The sequence below is a fragment of the Melanerpes formicivorus genome, unplaced genomic scaffold (genome assembly GCF_026170545.1).
Source record: "Melanerpes formicivorus ecotype bairdi unplaced genomic scaffold, bMelFor1.0.p_v2 SCAF_4, whole genome shotgun sequence".
In the NCBI taxonomy this organism is placed as follows: Eukaryota; Metazoa; Chordata; class Aves; order Piciformes; family Picidae; genus Melanerpes; species Melanerpes formicivorus.
Genome location: NW_027142356.1, coordinates 29384813 through 29404733, shown reverse-complemented (window position 1 = coordinate 29404733; position 19921 = coordinate 29384813). Strand labels below are relative to the sequence as shown.

Sequence of the window (19921 nt, the reverse complement as noted above, 5' to 3'; positions counted from 1 at the left end):
AGTGCACAGTAGTAAGACAAGGAAGAACAGGTTCAAACTTGAACGTAGAAGATTTCACCTCAGCATGAGGAGAAACTTCTCTACAGTGAGGGTCACAGAGCAGGCTGGCCAAAGAGGTGGTGGAGTTTCCTTCTCTGGAGACTTTCAAAACCCACCTGGATGCATTCCTGTGCAAACTATCCTAAGTGATCCTGCTTTGGTGAGGGAGTTGGACTCAATGATCTCTTGAGGTCCCTTCCAACCTCTTATGTACTGTGGTACCGTAATAAAAGAGTCTTTTGTGAGAATCTTTAGTCTTACTGAGATTCTTGTCCTGTAGGCAAGCAATTGTAGAAGATCCAAAAAAATATAATCAGCAGAAGGATTTGGAGCCTGTGCATGCCTGTGAGTAGCTAATGGATATGTTTTGCTCTCTGGGATTGGACTTATTTTTTAATTCATTTTTCTATCTTGGTCAGCACTACTGGCCTAAGTTAAAGATTAACTTGGTTGAATGTGAAGGGTGTTGTTTCAGAAAGGAATGAGTATCAGCTTCAAATTGATTTTCCAAACAAAGGAATTCTAATTATTGCCTTGATAATGTTTCAAGTATTTTTTGGTCTCATTCAAAGACTGAAAATACTTTTGACTTTAGTGTTTGGCCTCTCCTACATAATAAAGGAGTCTCTTAACCCATACTAGCACGATTTAACACAAAGCAGCCTGAACAGACATTGTTTTGCTAGTAGAATGCTGGAGTTAATAAAGGTCTACCAGCCAGAGCACTGCTTGTGTTGATACAGCTCCATCAGCAGCAGGAATTCTACCTTTGGAAGCCTGTAACAAACAGGAAGTTTTCCAGCCAGACTCCTAGAGTTGGTGAAAGCCAAGGAATTGGTGTTAGTCTTACTTTAAGATCTTTGAAGGAAAAATAAGCAATTGTATAGGTATATTGTATTGTATATGTGTGTGGTTCTTTACTGAGAGGCTTTGTTGGTGTAATTACACTTTTCTGTGGACACTTTGACAAACAGAAGACAATATTTATAAGCACAGATTTTGAGTTTAACTTACAGCAGTTACTAGTCAGCTATTTTCTGTTTGCTTTGGAAGTTCTAAGCTTAAAAGTGTTTAGAATGTCATGTTATGATAATACCAATATACTTACACATTTAAATTAGAGTATTTAAAATAATAAGAAATAGGAAAGAATATGAGGAGTGATGCTCTGATAAACACACAGTCAAGTCTCAACACCTAGCTTTGTAATTGCCACTAGATTTTGCTATTGATTGATCATTTTCTCATTACAGCTGATAGTTTTGGTAATTAATGGGGAAGAAAAGGATTTCTTCTTACTAGATGCTTCAGAGCCAGTGTTATGACTCCCACAGATACCTCAACAAAGACACATGATTTGTATTTCCTGATAATAGCTATATCAATAAGCTCTTTCTAATGTTGACAATGCTTTAGCAGAGCTAATGTGAAAACATCTTAAAAACACATAATTGCATCTTTAAGATCTTAGTTATAGTGAAGCAGGAGCTAAATGCTGTGTTGAGCCAGCTGGACACTACTGGCCTGTATCTTGTGATGCTGTGAATCAAGGTGAGCAGCTTGTCAAGCATAACATGTCAAACTGTCTTTTTCTTTGCTAAAGCATAAGTGAAGCATACAGATAGGTACTTAGTGGAAGCCAGAGGTGCTGTCTCTCAAGGATGTGAGATGCTGCCAGACAGTTAATTGATAGTGATAGGACTAGGGGGAATGGAATGAAGCTGGAGGTGGGGAGATTCAGGCTGGATGTGAGGAGGAGGTTCTTCACCATGAGAGTGGTGAAGCCCTGGAATGTGTTGTCCGGGGAGGTGGTTGGGGCCCCGTCCCTGGAGCTGTTTAAGCCCAGGCTGGATGAGGCTCTGGCCAGCCTGATCTAGTGTGGGGTGTCCCTGCCCATGGCAGTGGGGTTGGAACTAGATGATCCTTGTGATCCTTTCCAACCCTGACTGATACTATGATACTATATTGCCTGTAATTGAGGCAATGACTGTTATGTTCTGTAGAGCTCTGTGGGAGTCAGGACCTGGGAACTGATGACTCTCAATGCACTGAGGCACCAGCCCTGTGCCAGCCTGGTCTTCCACATTAGCCATAGCACATCTTTGTGCACCAGCACCATGGGATGTTGATCTTTATTTTGTAGAAAGGACAGAGACCAAACTGGAAGCTGTTTTTTCTTGCCCACTGCAAAATGTAACACAATAATCTGTTTTGTTGCTAGTAATGGCTGAAGTAAGTGTAGCTCAAGCTAATAAAATGCCTGCAGATTGAGTCCTGTGCTCTTAATGGAGTACAGAGGTGAAACAGCTGGTGTAATAAAGAGATCTGCTTGCTGTGTGTCTGCAGTTGTATTTGGGAGTGCTGTCCTGGTGCTACTCTTCTAATGGTGCTGGTCACAGTTGAGCTGGAGTTACAGAAATAAATGATGTTCTAAATTCTCATTAAAAAAGCATTTATTCTGTGGCAGATGTTCTGACTGGAGAGTTTTGCTGCAAATCAGAGATACAAGAGGAAGCTGCTTTGTTCTGTCATTGCAGTGGCACCTAAAAGACGTAAAAAGAAGTTGTGGTGTTGCTGATGTGCCCAGGACTGCACTTCACATTGGCCCCTTGGATTTAATGCCTCTGTAACATTTTAATCAATGTGAATGTACTTGATTTTCTAATCAAATAGACTTACAGACTGGCATCCTGTAAATCCTGTAACTCCAGCTTGTGAATTTCTTACATTGTGTGCCTGCTTCAATGATCCCCTTCCAGTTTTGGGTGCTGTCAGGAGGAGCAGAGCTATAGAAGATGGTCTCTTCTCCCAGGCACCCAGTACCAGAACAAGAGGACACAGTCTCAGGCTGCACCAGGGGAGGTTCAGGTTGGATGTTAGGAAGAAGTTCTATACAGAAAGAGTGATTGTGCTATGGAATGGGCTGCCCAGGGAGGTGGTGGAGTCGCTGTCATTGAAGGTGTTCAGAAGGAGACTTGATGGGGTGCTTGGTGCCATGGGTTAGCTGTTTGGGTGGGTTGGATTGGTTGATGGGTTGGACACGATGATCTTGAAGGTCTCTTCCAACCTGGTTTGGTTTATTCTAATAAAGGTTTATTCTAATAAAGGATTCAGCTGACTCTTTTTCCTAGGGAGATCTCAACTTCCTGGATACTGTCAGTAGAATTTTAACAGACATAAGGAAAGAGGAAAAGACGAGGGAGAAGTGTTAGTTGTAATGCCAGCCACTCCCTCCTTCAGACTCCCCAGGGAAGGAAATGTCTGGGTGCTGGTGTGGAGCTCTGGGCACTCGCTTTCTGTCTGGCAAGGATTTTTGTATCCTTGGAAGGGTGCAATACAATGCAGCTACTCTACGCTTGCTGATACCTTTCCCTGTAGCTGCTGGGGCCTGGAATTGCCTGCTGGGTTTTTCCATGTCTGCCCTTCCCCACCCTGGTCAATACTGAACTGGAAAACAGGTGATTCATAGCTGTCAAATGCTCGGTTTCCTCCAATTAATTTTAGAGACTGAGAGTCATTCTCCCCCTCTGCTAATAGTTGAGGAAAGAACAAGTTTTTCTAATTTGTGAAGCTGAAGCTCATAAAACAACAAGTGTAGAACAAACCTTCAGATGATTCCTTATTTGAGCAGATAGGAAGACTGAAGTTCATTTCAGATTAAATGCTGTTGTAATCTATGAGCAGGATGCATTCACCTCCTGCAAGTAGAGTAAGTTTATGTTGCTAAACATGATAACACTGTCAACCTCAGACTATAGGAGAAGATGAAAGCATGATGCAGAAGTAAAGTTAAGGAGAGTCAAGCTGAGAAGTATGTTGGCATGATTCTAGTAGTTAAATATTTACCAGAAGCAAGCTGCTCTTAGAGACTCCTTTTTCTTCAACCATCGCTGTAATAAGGCAGTAAACCATGCAGAGACCATAGTGCTCTGGAGAAATGGCTGCAAAAGGTTCTGCTTCTTGAGCAAGGACAATGAATGTCTTGTTCCTTTTTAAAAAAAGAAACCAGAAAATATTGAGTATTTGTGGAGAGTCACTGGAAAACAAAGCTTCTACCTGAGCTGTAGAGCCTATGTGGTACAGCCTAAAGGAGTGTTCTGCCTTGCAGCTCTCTTCTGGCAGTATCAGGATGTGTGGTGGCTGCAGTAGGATGTCTCTTAAAGTGGACAAGGATCTAGTAGGTTGATGGGCTTGGATTTTGCTGTTTGTCAGCTGCAAGTTCAGTATTTGATCTTAAAACTGTAGAATGGTTTAGATTGGAAGGGACCTGAAAGATCATCTAGTTCCAACTCCCCTGCCGTGGGCAGGGACACCTCCCACTAGACCACCTTGCTCAAGACCCCATCCAGCCTGGCTGTGAACAGTTTCAGTGTTGGAGTCTCCACAATTTATCTAGGCAATCTGTATCAGTGCCTAACCACCCTGGTGGTGAAGAACCTTCTCTCTCTTTAGCCTGCAGTTTCTAAAGGAAGGAGATTTTAAGCCTGTGCTCCTGACGGTAGTTTGTGCTACTGTTTTGTCAGTGGGTGGGGTGATAAGCAAGGCCTCTCTCTTTACCACAAATTGCTTTTGCAGGCGTGCTCATGAGTTTGACGGCTTGATTTGGTGTTTTCCCCTTTCACAGCCCCATTCATGGTCACTCTGTTTTCTTCCTCTGGATTGAAATCCTTTGTGCTCCTACAGAGGTCCAGAATCTGTGTGGCATGGAAGAGGAAGAGCAGCATGGCAGCGCCTGCTGTGTCTTAACACAGCTGCTAACATCACCCTGCAGCTGCTGCTGCTGAAGAGACACCATGCTTATGTGCACCTTGTGCTTTGTTCATGTACAATTGGAGATGAAGTTCCACAGGGGTCAGTATATTCCAGGCCTTGATGCTGAAAAAGACAGAGCCATTTGATAAAAGAACTACAAAATCCTCTTTGTCCCAGTGAAATCCAGTGGCATAGATGCTGAGACAGAATCTGAAAGGTATCTGAAGAGCAACATTAAAGTGACAGGCTTTAGGGGGATTGGCATCATACTTATTTTGTAATATTTGTTATCATAAATTAAACCTGAAGGCACTTGATAGTCCATTTTACTAGGCACTATCTCAGTGCTAGTCAGGAAATTGCTAGACGACAGGAAAAGAGCAAATGTAATACCTTTGTCAATCTCCTCTCCACTGGGAGGAAACCCACTGAATTTTGGCGCTCCTGAAAAAATGTTTTAATGATGAGGAAAATCTTTGTGAATATGCTGGAGGGGTAGGAAAGACCAGTGCAAATTTGTGCTGCCTGTGCGTGGGGAATTATTTCAGGGGCCAAGAGAGCACTGGTATGCCAGTACCTGAAATACTGTAGTAGGCTTCAGTATTTCTATTATCATAAAGATATTGATCACTGAAGGGAACTCAAAAGCAGTGTAAATGGATAGAAGCTGTAGAGAGTTATTTATGAGGAAAAAAATAAGCATTAAATATGCATAACTTTCTGAAGCAGTGACTGCAGGGGTTCATAAATCTAATAGGCATGAGAAGTACAAGCACAGAAAAAAGAAAAGAACTCTGTATAGTCAGGGATAAGGCTGAAATGGAAACTAGAAGTATCACTATGCATGAGTTCCTGAGAGGGCAGTGGTGTAAGCTATTAAATACCCTGCTTTGGGACAGGATAGGAATTCATTACTTGATGTACGCAGAGCTACAGAAATCTAATAAATATGTGGTGAGAAAAATCCTGTCCTTTAGGGTGATTAAATACATGTATTGAGCCTGGCTTCATCCTGTGACATTAGTCACGATAGCTCTCAGTGTTGTTTGAATCTACTGTGAAGGACACACAACACAGCAAGAGTTAACTGTGCTGTCTTGGATCCTACAGCCAAATGTGGATATGCAAACTTGTGACTCCTCACTCTCTGCTCATCCTTGAACACCAGGTTGAGGGGAGAAGAGTGTGACAGTCCTTTTGGATCTCTCAAATGCACAGGACAGCATGAGTTCATCAGGAAAGAAAACAAATGAACATGTCAAAGGAGCTCAATCCCCTTTGTGCAGACTAGTCTAAATGTGAATTCACTAGTTCATCACTTCAATGAGGGTCGTGGCTCCCAAGTTCTCTAATTTGTAACTTGTGCATCTCTGAACAAAGGTTACCTTGCTGAGGGTAATGGTATTCATCGTTCCTCCTCTCACATGGTGTGGGTGTCCCTGTGTCACACTGGGAAGCAGGAAAGTCCCTCCACTTCTGGATGTGCTTCAGAAGCTTTTTGGGGAAGCTCAGGAAGTTGACTCTGTACCATTTCCACAGGTTAGTGGATTCTGGGGGGAAAATGCCAGATGATTGAAATGCAAGGACAATGGCTGTAGGAGACAGCAAACTGCAGGTGCTAAGAACCTGCAGGAATCTGAGAATCAGGAATCTGAATCAGAATCTGAACAGGAGTGAGTGAACATGCACAGAGAGACTTTCTTAGACCTGTCTATCCATCTGATGGTCAGGCTGAAGCTACATGGCACCAACTCTTCCCCCTTTGCCAGGGACTCATTAAACCTTTGTGCTTTTCCTTGGAGTTCTCTTTTGAGAATGCACCAGTTGCACTTTCTGCTATTTACAGCCCCTGAAGTGTGCAGGCATGATTAAAGTCTACCTGCAATGGGCCAGGGGCTGAAGTAGAGCTTGTTGCCATATGGCTGCTGTGTCCTGGGCTTGTTTCTTCTGCTTGTTGCAACTATTTAGTATGTTTAGCCAAATAGCTGACGACTATGAAATCAGATCTCCTAAAACCAAGGTGCTCTGTGTCTTTCATATATGTTGTGTTTGCAGCGATAATTGAGAGACAAAGATCATCATAGTGTGACAAGGACATGAAGCTGCCATACTTTGTGAAACCCACATTAGATGCACTTGTCTTTTGCTCTTCCAAAGAGATAGGAGATGTACTGTGAAAGGAACTGAAAATGTTCTTGCCCTGTTATCATTCCTCCCTGAGCATCCCAAAGGGATCTGCCCACTCACAGTTGGGTAGGGGAATAGAATAGAATAGAATAAACCAGGTTGGAAGAGACCTTCAAGATCATCGCGTCCAACCTATCACCCAACACCACCTAATCAACTAACCCATGCAACCAAGCACCCTGTCAAGTCTCCTCCTGAACACCTCCAGTGACGGCAACTCCACCACCTCCCCGGGCAGTCCACTCCAATGGGCAATCACTCTCTCTGTGTAAAACTTCCTCCTGACCTCCTGACCAACCTCTGCCTGTTTACAACCCCCCTTCAGGTAGTTGTAGAGAGCAATAAGGTCACCCCTGAGTCTCCTCCTCTCCAGGCTAAGCAGCCTCAGCTCCCTCAGTCTCTCCTCATAGGGCCTGTGTTCCAAGCCCCTCACGAACTTCGTTGCCCTTCTCTGGACTTGTTCCAGCAAGTCAACATCCTTCCTAAACTGAGGGGCCCAGAACTGGACACAGTACTCGAGGTGTGGCCTAACCAGTGCAGTATACAGGGGCAGAATGACCTCCCTGCTCCTTCTGGCCACACTGTTCTGATGCAGGCCAGGATGCCATTGGCCCTCCTGGCCGCCTGGGCACATTGCAGGCTCATGTTCATCCTACCATCAACCAGCACCCCCAGGTCCCTCTCTGCCTGGCTGCTCTCCAGCCACTCTGACCCCAGCCTGTAACACTGCATGGGGTTGTTGTGGCCAATGTGCAGAACCCGGCACTTGGATGTGTTAAATCTCATGCCGTTGGACTCTGCCCATCTGTCCAGCCTGTCGAGGTCCCTCTGCAAAGCCTCTCTACCCTCTAGCAGATCAACTCCTGTCCCCAGCTTGGTGCTCTTGTCTGGACCATGATGGACATCTGCAGGGTGTGAGATCAGTTCCTGGTGTCAGTTTTTCCCGTGGCCCCAAAATACAGGTTAAAAATAAATAAATAAATAAAATTCAAGGTCCTTTGGTTAAGAAAAGGTCAATAGCCAAAAATGTGCACTTATTAAAGAAGTAGGGGTTAGACATTATAGATTAAACATTTTGGAGTTGTAGTATTTATCTTGAGATGGTGTTGCAGGGAAAGAAAATTAACTCTATTCCAGCTGAAAGCAGGATGTAAAGGTTTCTTCTTCTGAGTCCTAGAAGAAGGAAGCCCACAGTACCCTTTCAGATGTGATGCAGAGATGGTACTTTGATAGACAGGCTTGGTTCTCTAACTCCACCACAAGCTTTACTTTTGGCAAGTCACTGAAAACAAAGTACTCTTTGGCTAAAGAAGTAATTGTACTTCCCTGCCTGCAGCAGTTATTTGAGGATCAGAGACAGAGATGCTCAATAACAGTATGAAGAAAGAGATATAATCAAATTAAGTGCTCTCAAAGATAAGAACACCTTTGCTGCCTCCAAGCTTTCCCTCTTCTCCAAGATGTTCTTGTTTTTTTTCAGACAGGTCTTTTGGTAGGCATGCTGCTTTGTTGCTGAGCTGCCAGTACTGACAGCTGTTATCTTCTGGGTTGAAACACTCTTTACTATCTGTGCCAGAACACCCAGCAGCTGAAAACAAAGCACTGGGAAGGATTAAGATGCTAAGTGTTCATTCTGTTTCATGTTTAGGATGCCAGCTGTAATTGCCATGTAGAGTCAGGCTGTTGAAGCAGAGGCATCCTTCAGACAATGTGAAGCAGGGACCTGCAAAGGGCTGTCTTAGGGCCCCTCATTCTCCTTTTTTGGCAGACATCAGTCAGCTCCTGACTGTCACAGGCTGGGACTACAGGACCCATCAGAGCAGCTTCTTCTTGGGCATCTTCTGTAGTGAGACAAGAGCATGACTGACTTTGTGCAATAGGAGGTAAACAGCAATGTAAAATAAAGCTCACAGTTTGGTATAAAGAAGCAGCACCCTATGGAGACACAGGAATCCTGCAACCCTGTAGAAAATGTTTGCTTTTGTTTATAGTTTAATTTTCAGAATCACAGAATCACCAAGGTTGGAAGAGACCTCAAAGATCATCAAGCCCAACCTGTCACCACAGACCTCATGACTAAACCATAGCACCAAGTGCCACGTCCAGTCCCCTCTTGAACACCTCCAGGGATGGGGACTCCACCACCTCCCTGGGCAGCACATTCCAATGGCTAACAACTCTCTCAGTGAAGAACTTTCTCCTCAGCTCGAGCCTAAACTTCCCCTGGCAGAGCTTGAGACTGTGTCCTCTTGTTCTGGTGCTGGTTGCCTGGGAGAAGAGACCAACCCCCTTTCAGGTAGTTGTAGACAGCAATAAGGTCTCTCCCGAGCCTCCTCTTCTCCAGGCTAATCAATCCCAGCTCCCTCAGCCTCTCCTCGTAGGGCTTGTGCTCAAGGCCCCTCCCCAGCCTCGTTGCCCTTCTCTGGACACGTTCAAATGTCTCAATGCCCTTCTTAAACTAAGGGGCCCAGAACTGGACACAGTACTCAAGGTGTGGCCTAACCAGTGCTGAGTACAGGGGCACAATGACTTCCCTGCTCCTGCTGGCCACATTATTCTTGATGCATGCCAGGATGCCATTGGCCTTCTTGGCCACCTGGGCACACTGCTGGCTCATGTTCAGCCAGCTGTCAATCAGCACTCCCAGGTTGCTTTCTGTTTGGGTTGGAAGGGACCTTAAATATCATCTTGTTCCAACGCCCCTGCCATGGGGAGGGAGACCTTCCACTAGACCAGATTGCCCAGGGCTCTGAAAACTTGAAAACTTTTGGGGAGAGGAGAATCACAACCTCCCTGAGCAACCTGTTTCAGTGTCTCACCACCCTTATGGTAAAGAATTTCTTCCTAATCTCCAGTCTAAATCTACCCTCCTCCAGTTTAAAGCCATTGCTCTCATCCTATCACTGCAAGCCCTTGTAAAAGGTCCCTCCCCACCTTTCTTGTAGGCACCGTTAGGTGCTGGAAGGCCTTTCCTAAATTTGAGCTATTTTGTTATATTTTAAATGCAGGCTGTAATTGGAGAATTGGATTCATGAGGAATGTTGTTAATTTAGCCAGTTAACAGTTGCTTTATAAAATCCCAATAAATTTACCCAGTGCAAAGCATGGTTTTCAGCACTTTGGCTCTGCACAGGTATCTTACTGGCTCCTGGAGCCTGGCTAAGTCCTCACGCTCCAAACCATTGGATATTGTCAGTAGTTGTTCCAGTTCAGTCATCCATGAAATGTTCACAGATTCCCAGTCAGCTGAGAAGTGAAGCTGTCAAAACAGCTCGCCTAGTGATGATAAAGAAAGAGCTATCAAAGAAGTGGCAGGCAGCTTCCAGGCTCAAGTGTTTCGCTTCAGGAATTTCAGCACCATTTGCATCGTTTCTGAGAAATGCATCAATAAAAATCCTTTCTCCCTTGGTGTTTTGTTGTTTTGTTTTGTTTTGTTTTTCTGGGTCTTTGGTTTGTTCTTTTTTAAGGATTTTGAAATGCCCAAACTTGCCAGCTGGCTTTTTGGTTTTGCTGGATTTTGACTGGTTTTGCCTTGGAAAGGAAGAGAATTTAAGTGTGCTGTAAAAATATGTACAGCAATGAATACACTTACACAGCTTAACTACATGACTGCATTGTCTGCAGGCAAGTGGTTGAACCTTACTGTTTTAAAGTTTTCCAAAGAGGCTGACTGGGTTGGCTAAGTACCCACAAGTAGAAATGCAGCAGTTGAGGTCAGCTCTTTCCCACCTGATCTTGTAAATGCAAGTCTGCTTTTCAGATGGAAGAAAAGAAAGGAAATGGTGCTTTTGATTTGCCTGGCCCCATAAGGGTCTTACTTTCACTCTCTAAGGAGAATAGGAAAAGGATGTGACAATGGTCTGATCTGGATCTGAGTGAAGTTATATCAAGGTCAGGTTGGACAGGGCTTTGAGCCACCTGATCTAGTTAAAGATGTTCCCCCTCACTGCAGGCTGGTTGGTCTAGGTGACCTGTAAAGGTCCCTTCCAACCCAAAACTTCAGATAATTCTGTATTATGAAAGCAAGCACAGACTGAAAAAGAGGGCAACTTAGAGAAATATGCCAAAGCTGCAAACAAAAGGTCACCCTTCTGTGTAGGAGGGATGATGATATTGTGCTTTCCTTTGCCACTATGCATTGTCCACCTCAAAAATAGCTTTTCTTGTTCCATTGCAGTAGTTCACATTTTCTTTGCCTGTCCTTTCCACGCTGTAGCTTCAAATGAAACCCATAAAGATGAGAGACACCAGAGAGAAAACCCAGCTGCTGGGGAAGCAGATGTGTCAGGAGAGAAAGCAACATATGATGGGTGTTCCCTGTGGCATGCAGATTGTGGTCAGCTCTCCTGCTCCAGGATATTGCTCAAGTTTCTTCACATCCCAGCTCTCTAAATCCAGGTCTACAAACCTTCATTTGGACTGGTCTGATGTTTGGCCAGAGTGTTCAGGGAAATGTTAGCTATTTAGCCAGGTAGGGTTGTTGTCACTGGGGACATCTTTTACATGGTACATGCTATTCTGTTGGCAGAGGAATATTTCAAGCAGAGAAGGGTGAAGCAGAACTTGGAGTACCTTGCCAATACTTGTCCTTGCACTGTCTGCATGACCTGTGTGGGCATCTCAGTCCCTCATTAGGTGAGCTCCTGTTCCACAGCTTTGCTGTTACACTGCTAGTGACCACTAACTTGCTCTGTGCATCAGTGCTTCAGATTAAAAAAAAACCCCAAAAATAAACCCCCAATGTTTTCAACGTAATATGTTCAGAATACAGCATAGTTACCACTGCAGGAAAATTCAGCTGTTCTTGTGATTCTCTTTTAAGGACACAGAGTGTTTTTTCCATTCAGAGGACAACTGACTTCCTACATAGTTTTTATTTGTTTGTTTTGCCCTTTTTTTTCCCCCCTGATCTGCTTCAAGATATCCAAGTTCCTGTAGGTGACCTTAAGATTAATTTAGGCTAAGATGTTCCTTCCCTGGTTATTTTTTTTCCCTGCCTGCTCTTTTGTGCTCAGATTACAGAGTGAGCCCACTTGAAATGTCTCCTGATTCTCCTCACCCTACTCTATCCTATTGGTTTTTTTCTCTCTTCCTCTCTCCCCTGATTTTCAGTTGACTGAGTTTCCTGTTCTGGCTGACCAGCTGGTGGTTGTGCTGAAGCTGGGACAAGCCATTTTGCTGTGACTTGCAGTCCATATCTCCTTAAGATGATCATGAAATTGTCCTGCTGTTCTATAATGCTCAGCCAAAGAAGTAGGTTTGTGAGCACCTCCAGGCTAGCTGAGGTAGTTGCAGGAATAATGGAGATGGAGAGCAATGCTCCCCCAGAAGATTCCTTGAAATCTTTCTTTTCCTTCCCTGGAGGTCTGTCCTTTCTGTCCAGCACAGTTCCAGCAGAAAGCTTATTTATCCTTTTTATGGAGGATCTGCCCACCCTGGATTGCTTTTAACAGTCAAACATTAAGTCTAGAAACAAACTAAACCTTTAATCTGCAGTTTGTTGACATCTCAGCACTCGTAGAGAAAACAAAGATTATACCTAGTACCTGTGAAACTGAACTAGCAGTAGCAAAGTATTTAAAACCTGATGTTCCTCTGGCACCTTTTCTAGGTGAACCTGCCTTGGCAGGGGGAGGTTGGACCCCATGGTCTCCAGACATCCCTTCCAACCCTTACCATTCTGTGAGATCTTAGGGGTGATTAAAATCCTGTTTGAGAGTCAGAGGGAGATGTCACCATAGGAATGGTGGCACTGGCACAAGGAGCAAGATTAAGGTACATAAGAAGTTGTGAAGGTACATAAAGAGTTAGGGAAGGAAAAGCAGCGTGTCTGTGGGTGCTGGAGCTTAGGCTATAGTGCTGATTGTGTCTGCTCTGCTGAGCTCCCTTCTGACAGAATTAAACAGTACAGAAAACACAAACTTCTGTTGCTGAAAACAGCTTCACAGCTAATGTGCTTCCATCGTGTACCTTTTGATCTGCAATATGCTGTGAAAGCTTGATCGATATAATAGCTACAGCAACCCCTTCCCTCTTCTGTCTACTGGCTTTTGCAGAATGTTTTGTGAAACCTATGAGAGATTTGCATTCACTTTTTGGAATATAAAGAATGGGGATTTTCCTTGTTTAAATTATGGGAAAGGCTGTTGGTTATCACACTTCCTCTAAAATATCTGCTGTTTGAGGCTGAATTGCTCTGAAACACCAGGGAATGTGAGTGCTGGAAGGGACTTTGGACAAAGTTGTCTTCTCAAGTGTTTCTGTCGCTGCAACAGTGTCATTAAACCCAGCTTGTTGAAGCTGTCCTGTGATGTACATAAAGGCAGGCAGCTCTTGAATTCATCCATGCTGATAGGTTTGCAGAACCTCTTTGATCTTGTTGCTTAGAAATGTTTGCTTCTGTTGCCTTTATCTCTTTCATTTATTTATTTTATATCTTATTTTATATTTTTACGCTGCCAGGACCTACTCCCTGGCAGCTCTGCCATTTCTGACCAAATCTATTGAATTTTCTTTTGAATTGTGGTCTTTAGTTTGCTGTTAGGGCTGCTGGCTACCCGTGTTCTCTGCAGAAGTCTTTTTAAACACTAGTTATCAGAAGCTATGGAAGGGATTAGCCTTCTCTCTTTACGTGGCTTTTGTTTTCTAAGGTTGCTTTCTAACAAGGCTAAAAAATACATTTTGTGCTCCTTGCAAGTAATTTGAGCATCCACAGGAGTGTAACAGTGTATAAAGATGGAATATGAACTTAATTACTAAGTTCCCTTGGGGAATTACTTTATAACAATCTGTTACACAGGATGTAAATAGTTGTATCTGTGTGGTAATACCAACTCCTAACAGAGAAGGGTTTTTGAGTTGATCACATGTGTCAGTTCTTCTGTTTGTTTGGGTTTTCTTATTATTTTTTAAGCAACAAAATAAATTTGTGGTTTCCCTTTGGAAAAGATACCTGTTTGCAGCTGCCTGTGCAAAACACTGGCTCCTAAGTGCTTAGGCTGGTCTAACTGCAGACCTTTAAAAAGAGTAAAACACAAAAATGAAGGCATTGAGATGCAGAGATGTTTATAAAAGCATCCTTTTGTGGTCTGCTATGTTAAAATAACTTAACAGACAAATAATTATTAGAAAGGTCATGGCAGGAGAAGAAGGAGAAACCTCACTAATGGTGCAATATTCAGATAGTAGCACCTAGATTTATTCTGAGTATAAGCCAGACATAGATGTAAGATTAAGTGTCTGTTCCCTGTTACTGCCTTAGATTTCCTGCCCCTTCAAATGATAATTAATCATTTTATTATGAAGCCTGTTTGCTCTGATGGATGGGCAAATGGAATGAATCCTCCATGTTCAGCTGAAGTTAAGTGTCATTTGCCCTTGGTCTGTGTTTCTTGCTGGGACTGCATCCTCTGTGCTTAGGTGACCCAGGGAGTGTTTGAGAGCAAATGAAAAGGGAAGGCAGCTGCCCACAGCTCTGCTAGTCCCAAAGCTGGGTCTACAGAGCTGGCCAGAGGCAGACACAGGTGGCTGTGGATTTTCAGGTCATACTCTGCACTGCCAAGAAACATTCAGCTTCAGGATAAATGGCATTTGGGCAGCAGGAATTGCTAACTGTGGGGAAATGCACTTCTGGTGGATGAGAAGCTGGACATGAGGCAACAGTGTGCACTTGCAGCCCAGAAGGCCAATTGCATCCTAGTTTGCTTCAAAAGAAGCATGGCCAGCAGACTGAGAGAGGTGATTCTGCCACTTTGCTCTGGTAAGACCTCATCTGGAGAACTGCATCCAGCTCTGGTACCCTTAACATGAGAAGGGCATGGACCTGATGGAGCAGGTCCAGAGGAGGGCCATAAAAGTGATCAAAGGGCTGGAACTCCTCTGCTACAAGGAGAGGCTGAGGGAGCTGTGGTTATTCAGCCTGCAGAAGAGAAGACCTCAGGGAGACTTAATAGCAGCCTTCCAGTATGTGATAGGGGCCTACATGAAGGCTGGAGAGAGACTGTTTGCAAAGGCTAGCAGTGACAGGACAAGGGGCAACATGGAAGAGGGGAGATGGTTGCACTGATTTTGCAGGGTGTTGAGGTTCTTCATGGCTTATGGTGAGATCATAGGGATGTCTGAGCGGAGGCAAGGTGGAAAATACACCCGGTGGGACAGAGTTGAAAACAATTTGCTGGAGGGGAGACTGAGTGGGGAGATGCTGTGGAGAAGAGCCAGCTTTCCCTGCCTGGCACATTTCAGCAGCTGCACAGCTGGTTGCCTTTCCGAGGTCTGTTTGACAGAGTGGATTTGCAGCGCGTTACCTGCTAAAAAACTTTCTGAAAAGCCATGTGAAGAGCCTTTTGCTGGGAATTCTTCCACTGATGATTATTCTGACTGACCTTTTTGCACACATCTGTCAGGTACTAATTCTAAGCCCTGAGTCAATGAAATCTGCCAAGCACTCTCTCTATTAGCCAAGCTGTAAATACCTTAAGGCACATTGGAGTAAAGAAATCCCTGGGAAAAAAAAATTACAATGATTAACAGAAGTGCATCCTTGTAGGTGTATAAGCCCCTGGTTTTATTGTGTTGAGGGGGTGTGTGGGTGATTTATGTTACAAATATGTGTCCATTTTAAATGATGACAAGCAGTTCTGTTTTCTGAGTTGCATCATCTTTGTCCTGCATGCTACAATGTCCCCAGTGCTTTCAATCTGAAAAGCTCTGCCACAGACAAGCAAGAGTTGGCTGCAACTTTGGTAAATCTGTGTGTTCATCTGACTTTGCATCCTTCTCTCTCTTCTGTCATCTCAGCTGAAATGTAAACAAGCTTTCTCTTTGCTGCCAGTTTGAAGCATTTGTATTATTCCTAGAGATGAGTTTGGGTGGCTTTTTTGAGATACAAAAGTAGCTGCATGCGTTACGATACGCTCTTTCTAAGACTCCTGCAGGAAGCGATGCAGCAAGTCCATTTTCTTATCTAATGAGATATAAGCATATTTTTGATAGCAGGCTTCCTCTTCTTACCCTTAAATTAAAGTTTTGCAACATTTCCCAGGTCAAGATGCCTGCCCCAGAAGGCACAGCACGGGAGCAAAGAGCCATTCTGTGGGACAAATGAAAAATCCTGCCTGTGCTGGCAAATTAATCTTTTGACCAAGGCTGATGTTGTTGAACAGATGGTACAGCTCTCAAATGGAGGCTCAGTTTTTGCTTTTGATAAAGCACAAATGCATTTTCATGCTAGAATCCCTCCCTCTCAAAGCCTTACTCCTCTTTGATTCTCAAGCTTCCTTCTAGCTGTTGCATCCCAAATAAAATAGGCTGGGAAGAACAGCCGCTTGCAGACTACTTTGTTAAAATGACATGAAGATGTATCACAGTATCACAGTATATCACAGTATGTGAGGTTTCCAATACTGTAGAACCTTAGACTCATACAAGAATTTAGCTCTGCTTCTCTTTGTAGGAAGAGAAGGAGAAGAAGGTTTGATAAAACAGTAAGACCCAGTTTCTGGTGTTCCTCCTAACAGTGCACTTGACCTGCATGAGTGTCCTGGTGTTAGGCCTGCCCTTATGCTTGCTTGGACCTCTGCCTGCTTTGAAAAGCAAGGATTATCTGTGACTGCTTTGTGCTTCAGAGTAGTCCCCACAAGACACTAAAGGCAGCTGTCAGCTGGTGTTTGTTCTTCTCATCTCCTCAGCACTTCCTGGTATTGCTGCTTTGCAGTGAGGGAGTCACTGTTACTGAATATCCTGCTTTTGGGTAGAGGAGGGTAAGGCTTAATTTCAGCCCACTTTAGCTGCCAGCATTTGCAGCGTCTGTTTTTATGGCTCATAAAATCAATGCAGGTGCAAATCCAGATGCTTCCTTAGCTATCCAGAGATCTGGTTCTTCAGCTGCCCAGTGAACTCAGATGGCAACAGTGACATAGAATTTGAGAAGGGCTTTGCCTCATGTGTATAAATATCTGAGGAGAGGGTGTCAAGAGGATGGGGCCAAGCTCTTTTCAGTGGTGCACAGTAATAAGACAAGAAACAACAGGTTCAAGCTTGAACATAGAAGATTTCACCTCAACACGAGAAGAAACTTCCTCACGGTCAGAGTGACGGAGCACTGGAACAGGCTGCCCAGAGAGGTTGTGGAGTCTCCTTCACTGGAGACTTTCAAAACCCACCTGGATGCATTCCTAAGTGATCCTGCTTTGGCGGAGGGGTTGGACTCGATCTCTTGAGGTCTCTTCCAACTTCTAATGTACTGTGATACTGTGATCATCCATGACTTACAGGGGCTGCATAGCAGCTTCTCTCCCCTAACTGCATGTGCCAAGTGGAGGGGGTGTGTGTGTGTAAGAATAGTTTTGGCAGGGTGTGGGCGAGAGGGCACAAAGGAACAGAGAGCAGAAGTCTAGCAGTGGCTGCACACTTGCTTAGTGGAGACTGAGTGGAAGGTCTCCCTAGAGAAGCTCTGCTGCATGGTGGATTTGACCAGCTGGGCCTTCATAAAGGTGGCCAGGTCACCTTGGTGTGCTCCCCATCACAGCTGTCACTTTGGTCACTGGTTGTGCTTGTCTGGCTGCTTAAATCTGGTGTCAGCTCTTCCTGGAAACCTGAGCAGAGGCAGGAAATGAAAGATCATCAGAGATGATAAAGGCACAAAGGTGAGCAGACACATGAAAACAAACTTTTATTTGCTTGGGCTTTTTTAATTTTTCTCCCAGTGCTGTAAGGCAACTGAAATTTGAAGTAAAGCCACATGAATGCTGCTTTACTCTTGCTTCTTCAGGATCACCGGAACAGTTTTGTTCAGTTTTGGGCCTCTCACTGCAAGAAGGACATTGCGGTGCTGGAGCATGTCCAAAGAAGAGCAACTAAGCTGATGAAGGGCCTTGAATACAAGTCTTATAAGGAACAGCTGAGGGAACTGGGGTTGTTTATTCTTCAGAAGAGGAGGCTGAGGGAGACCTCATCACCCTTTACAACTACCTCAAAGGAGGTTGGAGTGAGGTGGGAGTTGGTCTTCTCACATGCAACAAGGGACAAGAGGAAATCAGCTGAAGTTGTGCCAAGGGAAGTTCAGGTTGGCTATCAGGAAAAATTTCTCTACTGAAAGAGTAGTCAGGCAGTGGAATAGGCTGCCCAGGGAGGAGATGGAGTCATCATCACTGGAGGTATTTAAAAGACACCTGGATGTGGTGCTTAGGGGCATGGTCTAGTGGTAATGGCTTAGCAGTAGTCTTGGGTTTGTGAGCTCTAGACAAGCAGTTGGACTTGATGGTCTCAGAGGTCTCTTCCAGCCTCAACAGTTCTAAGATTCTATGATTCTAACATGCATGCTCATGTTGAAACTACAGCTTTGCTGGAAGAGACCTCTTGGTTACCTTTTAAAACTTCGATTTGTACCGAGGAATGGGTTAAAAATTCTCTGCAGGTCATAATGTAAATGTTGCAGTGCAGCTCTTGCACTGCCCTGTGGAGCAGCTAGCAGAAAGTATTGATGACATGGTCCATATTGAGACAGGAACGTTGTGTCTCAGGAAAATAAAGAAAATCTATCATCTTTGCTTTTTATTTTTTCCTGTAGGAAAGAAAAATATATGCTGAATGCTACCAAATGTCAGAAGTATCTTCCCTGGCTGAAACTATTATTAGGCAGAGGGGTGTGATGGCAGGATGAGTGATGTGTCTGGTGCAGGAGTTTTAAGTTGGGCTTCCAGAAGATACTGCTAAATGTGAGCAACGTGCCCTGCAGCTGCTCTTTTTATTGAGGCTGTTGAATGATCATCTAAATGGTTTCTAGGGCCAGTGGAGAAAAAATGGAAGTCAGTTCAATGGAAACAAAGGTGAATTACTGAAAAGTTAATGAGAGGGAAGGTGTTTCTGTAGCTCAGATGAGTGCTTATAAGAAGATTGTAAGTGGTTGTCAGGACTCATGTCTTATTTTCCTGCTGATGTGGGATGGCTTATAAAACCAGCTCAGAAGTTTAACAGCAGATCTTGGAGGTCTCTTCCAACTAGGTATATTCTGTGATTCTGTGTTAGGAAGCAAATACAGCTGAGGGAGGAAGAGTGTTTCACAGCTAAGTGCTGTTCACAAGCTTTTGGTTTGACTCCTGAACACAGCTGTGATTGCATTAGAGGTGTTTCAGGCAGCTGTCCTGTCATAAGTGTGTGTGAGTTGCAGAAAGATGTAGAAGAGCTTTCTGTAGCCTTCGTGTGGTTGGGTGAATTAGCCAAGAGGTGCATGTACTCGCATATAAAAGTTAGCAGCAGGCTGTTCTCCTGGCAGTATCTCAGTGTTGAAGTCATCACACAGTTAATTCAGATTACACTACTCCTGTTCCAGCTCCCACTGACGTTACTGTGTGGAGAGCCTTGTTGGCTTGGTCCTGTAGTTCAGGTCTTTTAGCTGTGGTGTTTTCTGTCTTCATTTCTTTTTCAGTGGTAAGGTAGGAGTCATTTTAAGCAACTTGAAAGGGGAACAGGGATCTGGCTGTAGGGCAGAAGCATGATTTAATCACTTCACTGAAAAAGGATATTTAAATCTGGAAACTTAGGGAGAAAGTTAACTCAGCCCTTCATTCTTCCCAATCAATCAGCCTCCAGCTTCGATGTGGAGAGTTCATTATTTGGAACTCAGCTCAACTTCATGGCTCAGTGGCTTCTCCTTTTTTTAGGCTTCACTTGTTCTTTGCAGATGATTTTAATGGGTAGGCTGCATTAACAGTCTAAAAAAAGGAGAATGGGGGAAAAAAGAAGCTTCAGTATATGGAGATTTTTTTTTCAATGGATCTTGAATGGTAATACTGAAGCCTAAATAATAATAGAATTAAATATCTTAAGGATATTTCCATAAGTATAATTTAATACATTAATATGTTTAACTGAGTATATTTAATGTCTCTAAAATGTTAATATGTAATAATTGTTGAATGCATTGGTTCCTCCATAAGTAAAATAG

At 43.9% G+C, this 19921-nt stretch overlaps 1 protein-coding gene across 2 annotated transcripts in view; it reads left to right on the top strand.

Annotated features, from left to right (window-relative positions):
- The window catches only part of MCUB (mitochondrial calcium uniporter dominant negative subunit beta), a 50972-nt gene that overhangs the window by 17217 nt on the left and 13834 nt on the right, over positions 1-19921 (top strand). The window contains exon 1 of one of the 2 annotated variants that reach the window (XM_068137454.1): positions 364-384. The exons of the other annotated variant lie outside the window; for it this stretch is intronic. Within the exon in view, the coding sequence (XP_067993555.1) occupies positions 379-384 (6 nt within the window). The 5' untranslated portion in view covers positions 364-378. Of the gene's footprint in view, positions 1-363; positions 385-19921 lie in introns of those variants that run through there. 2 annotated transcript variants of the gene reach the window in all.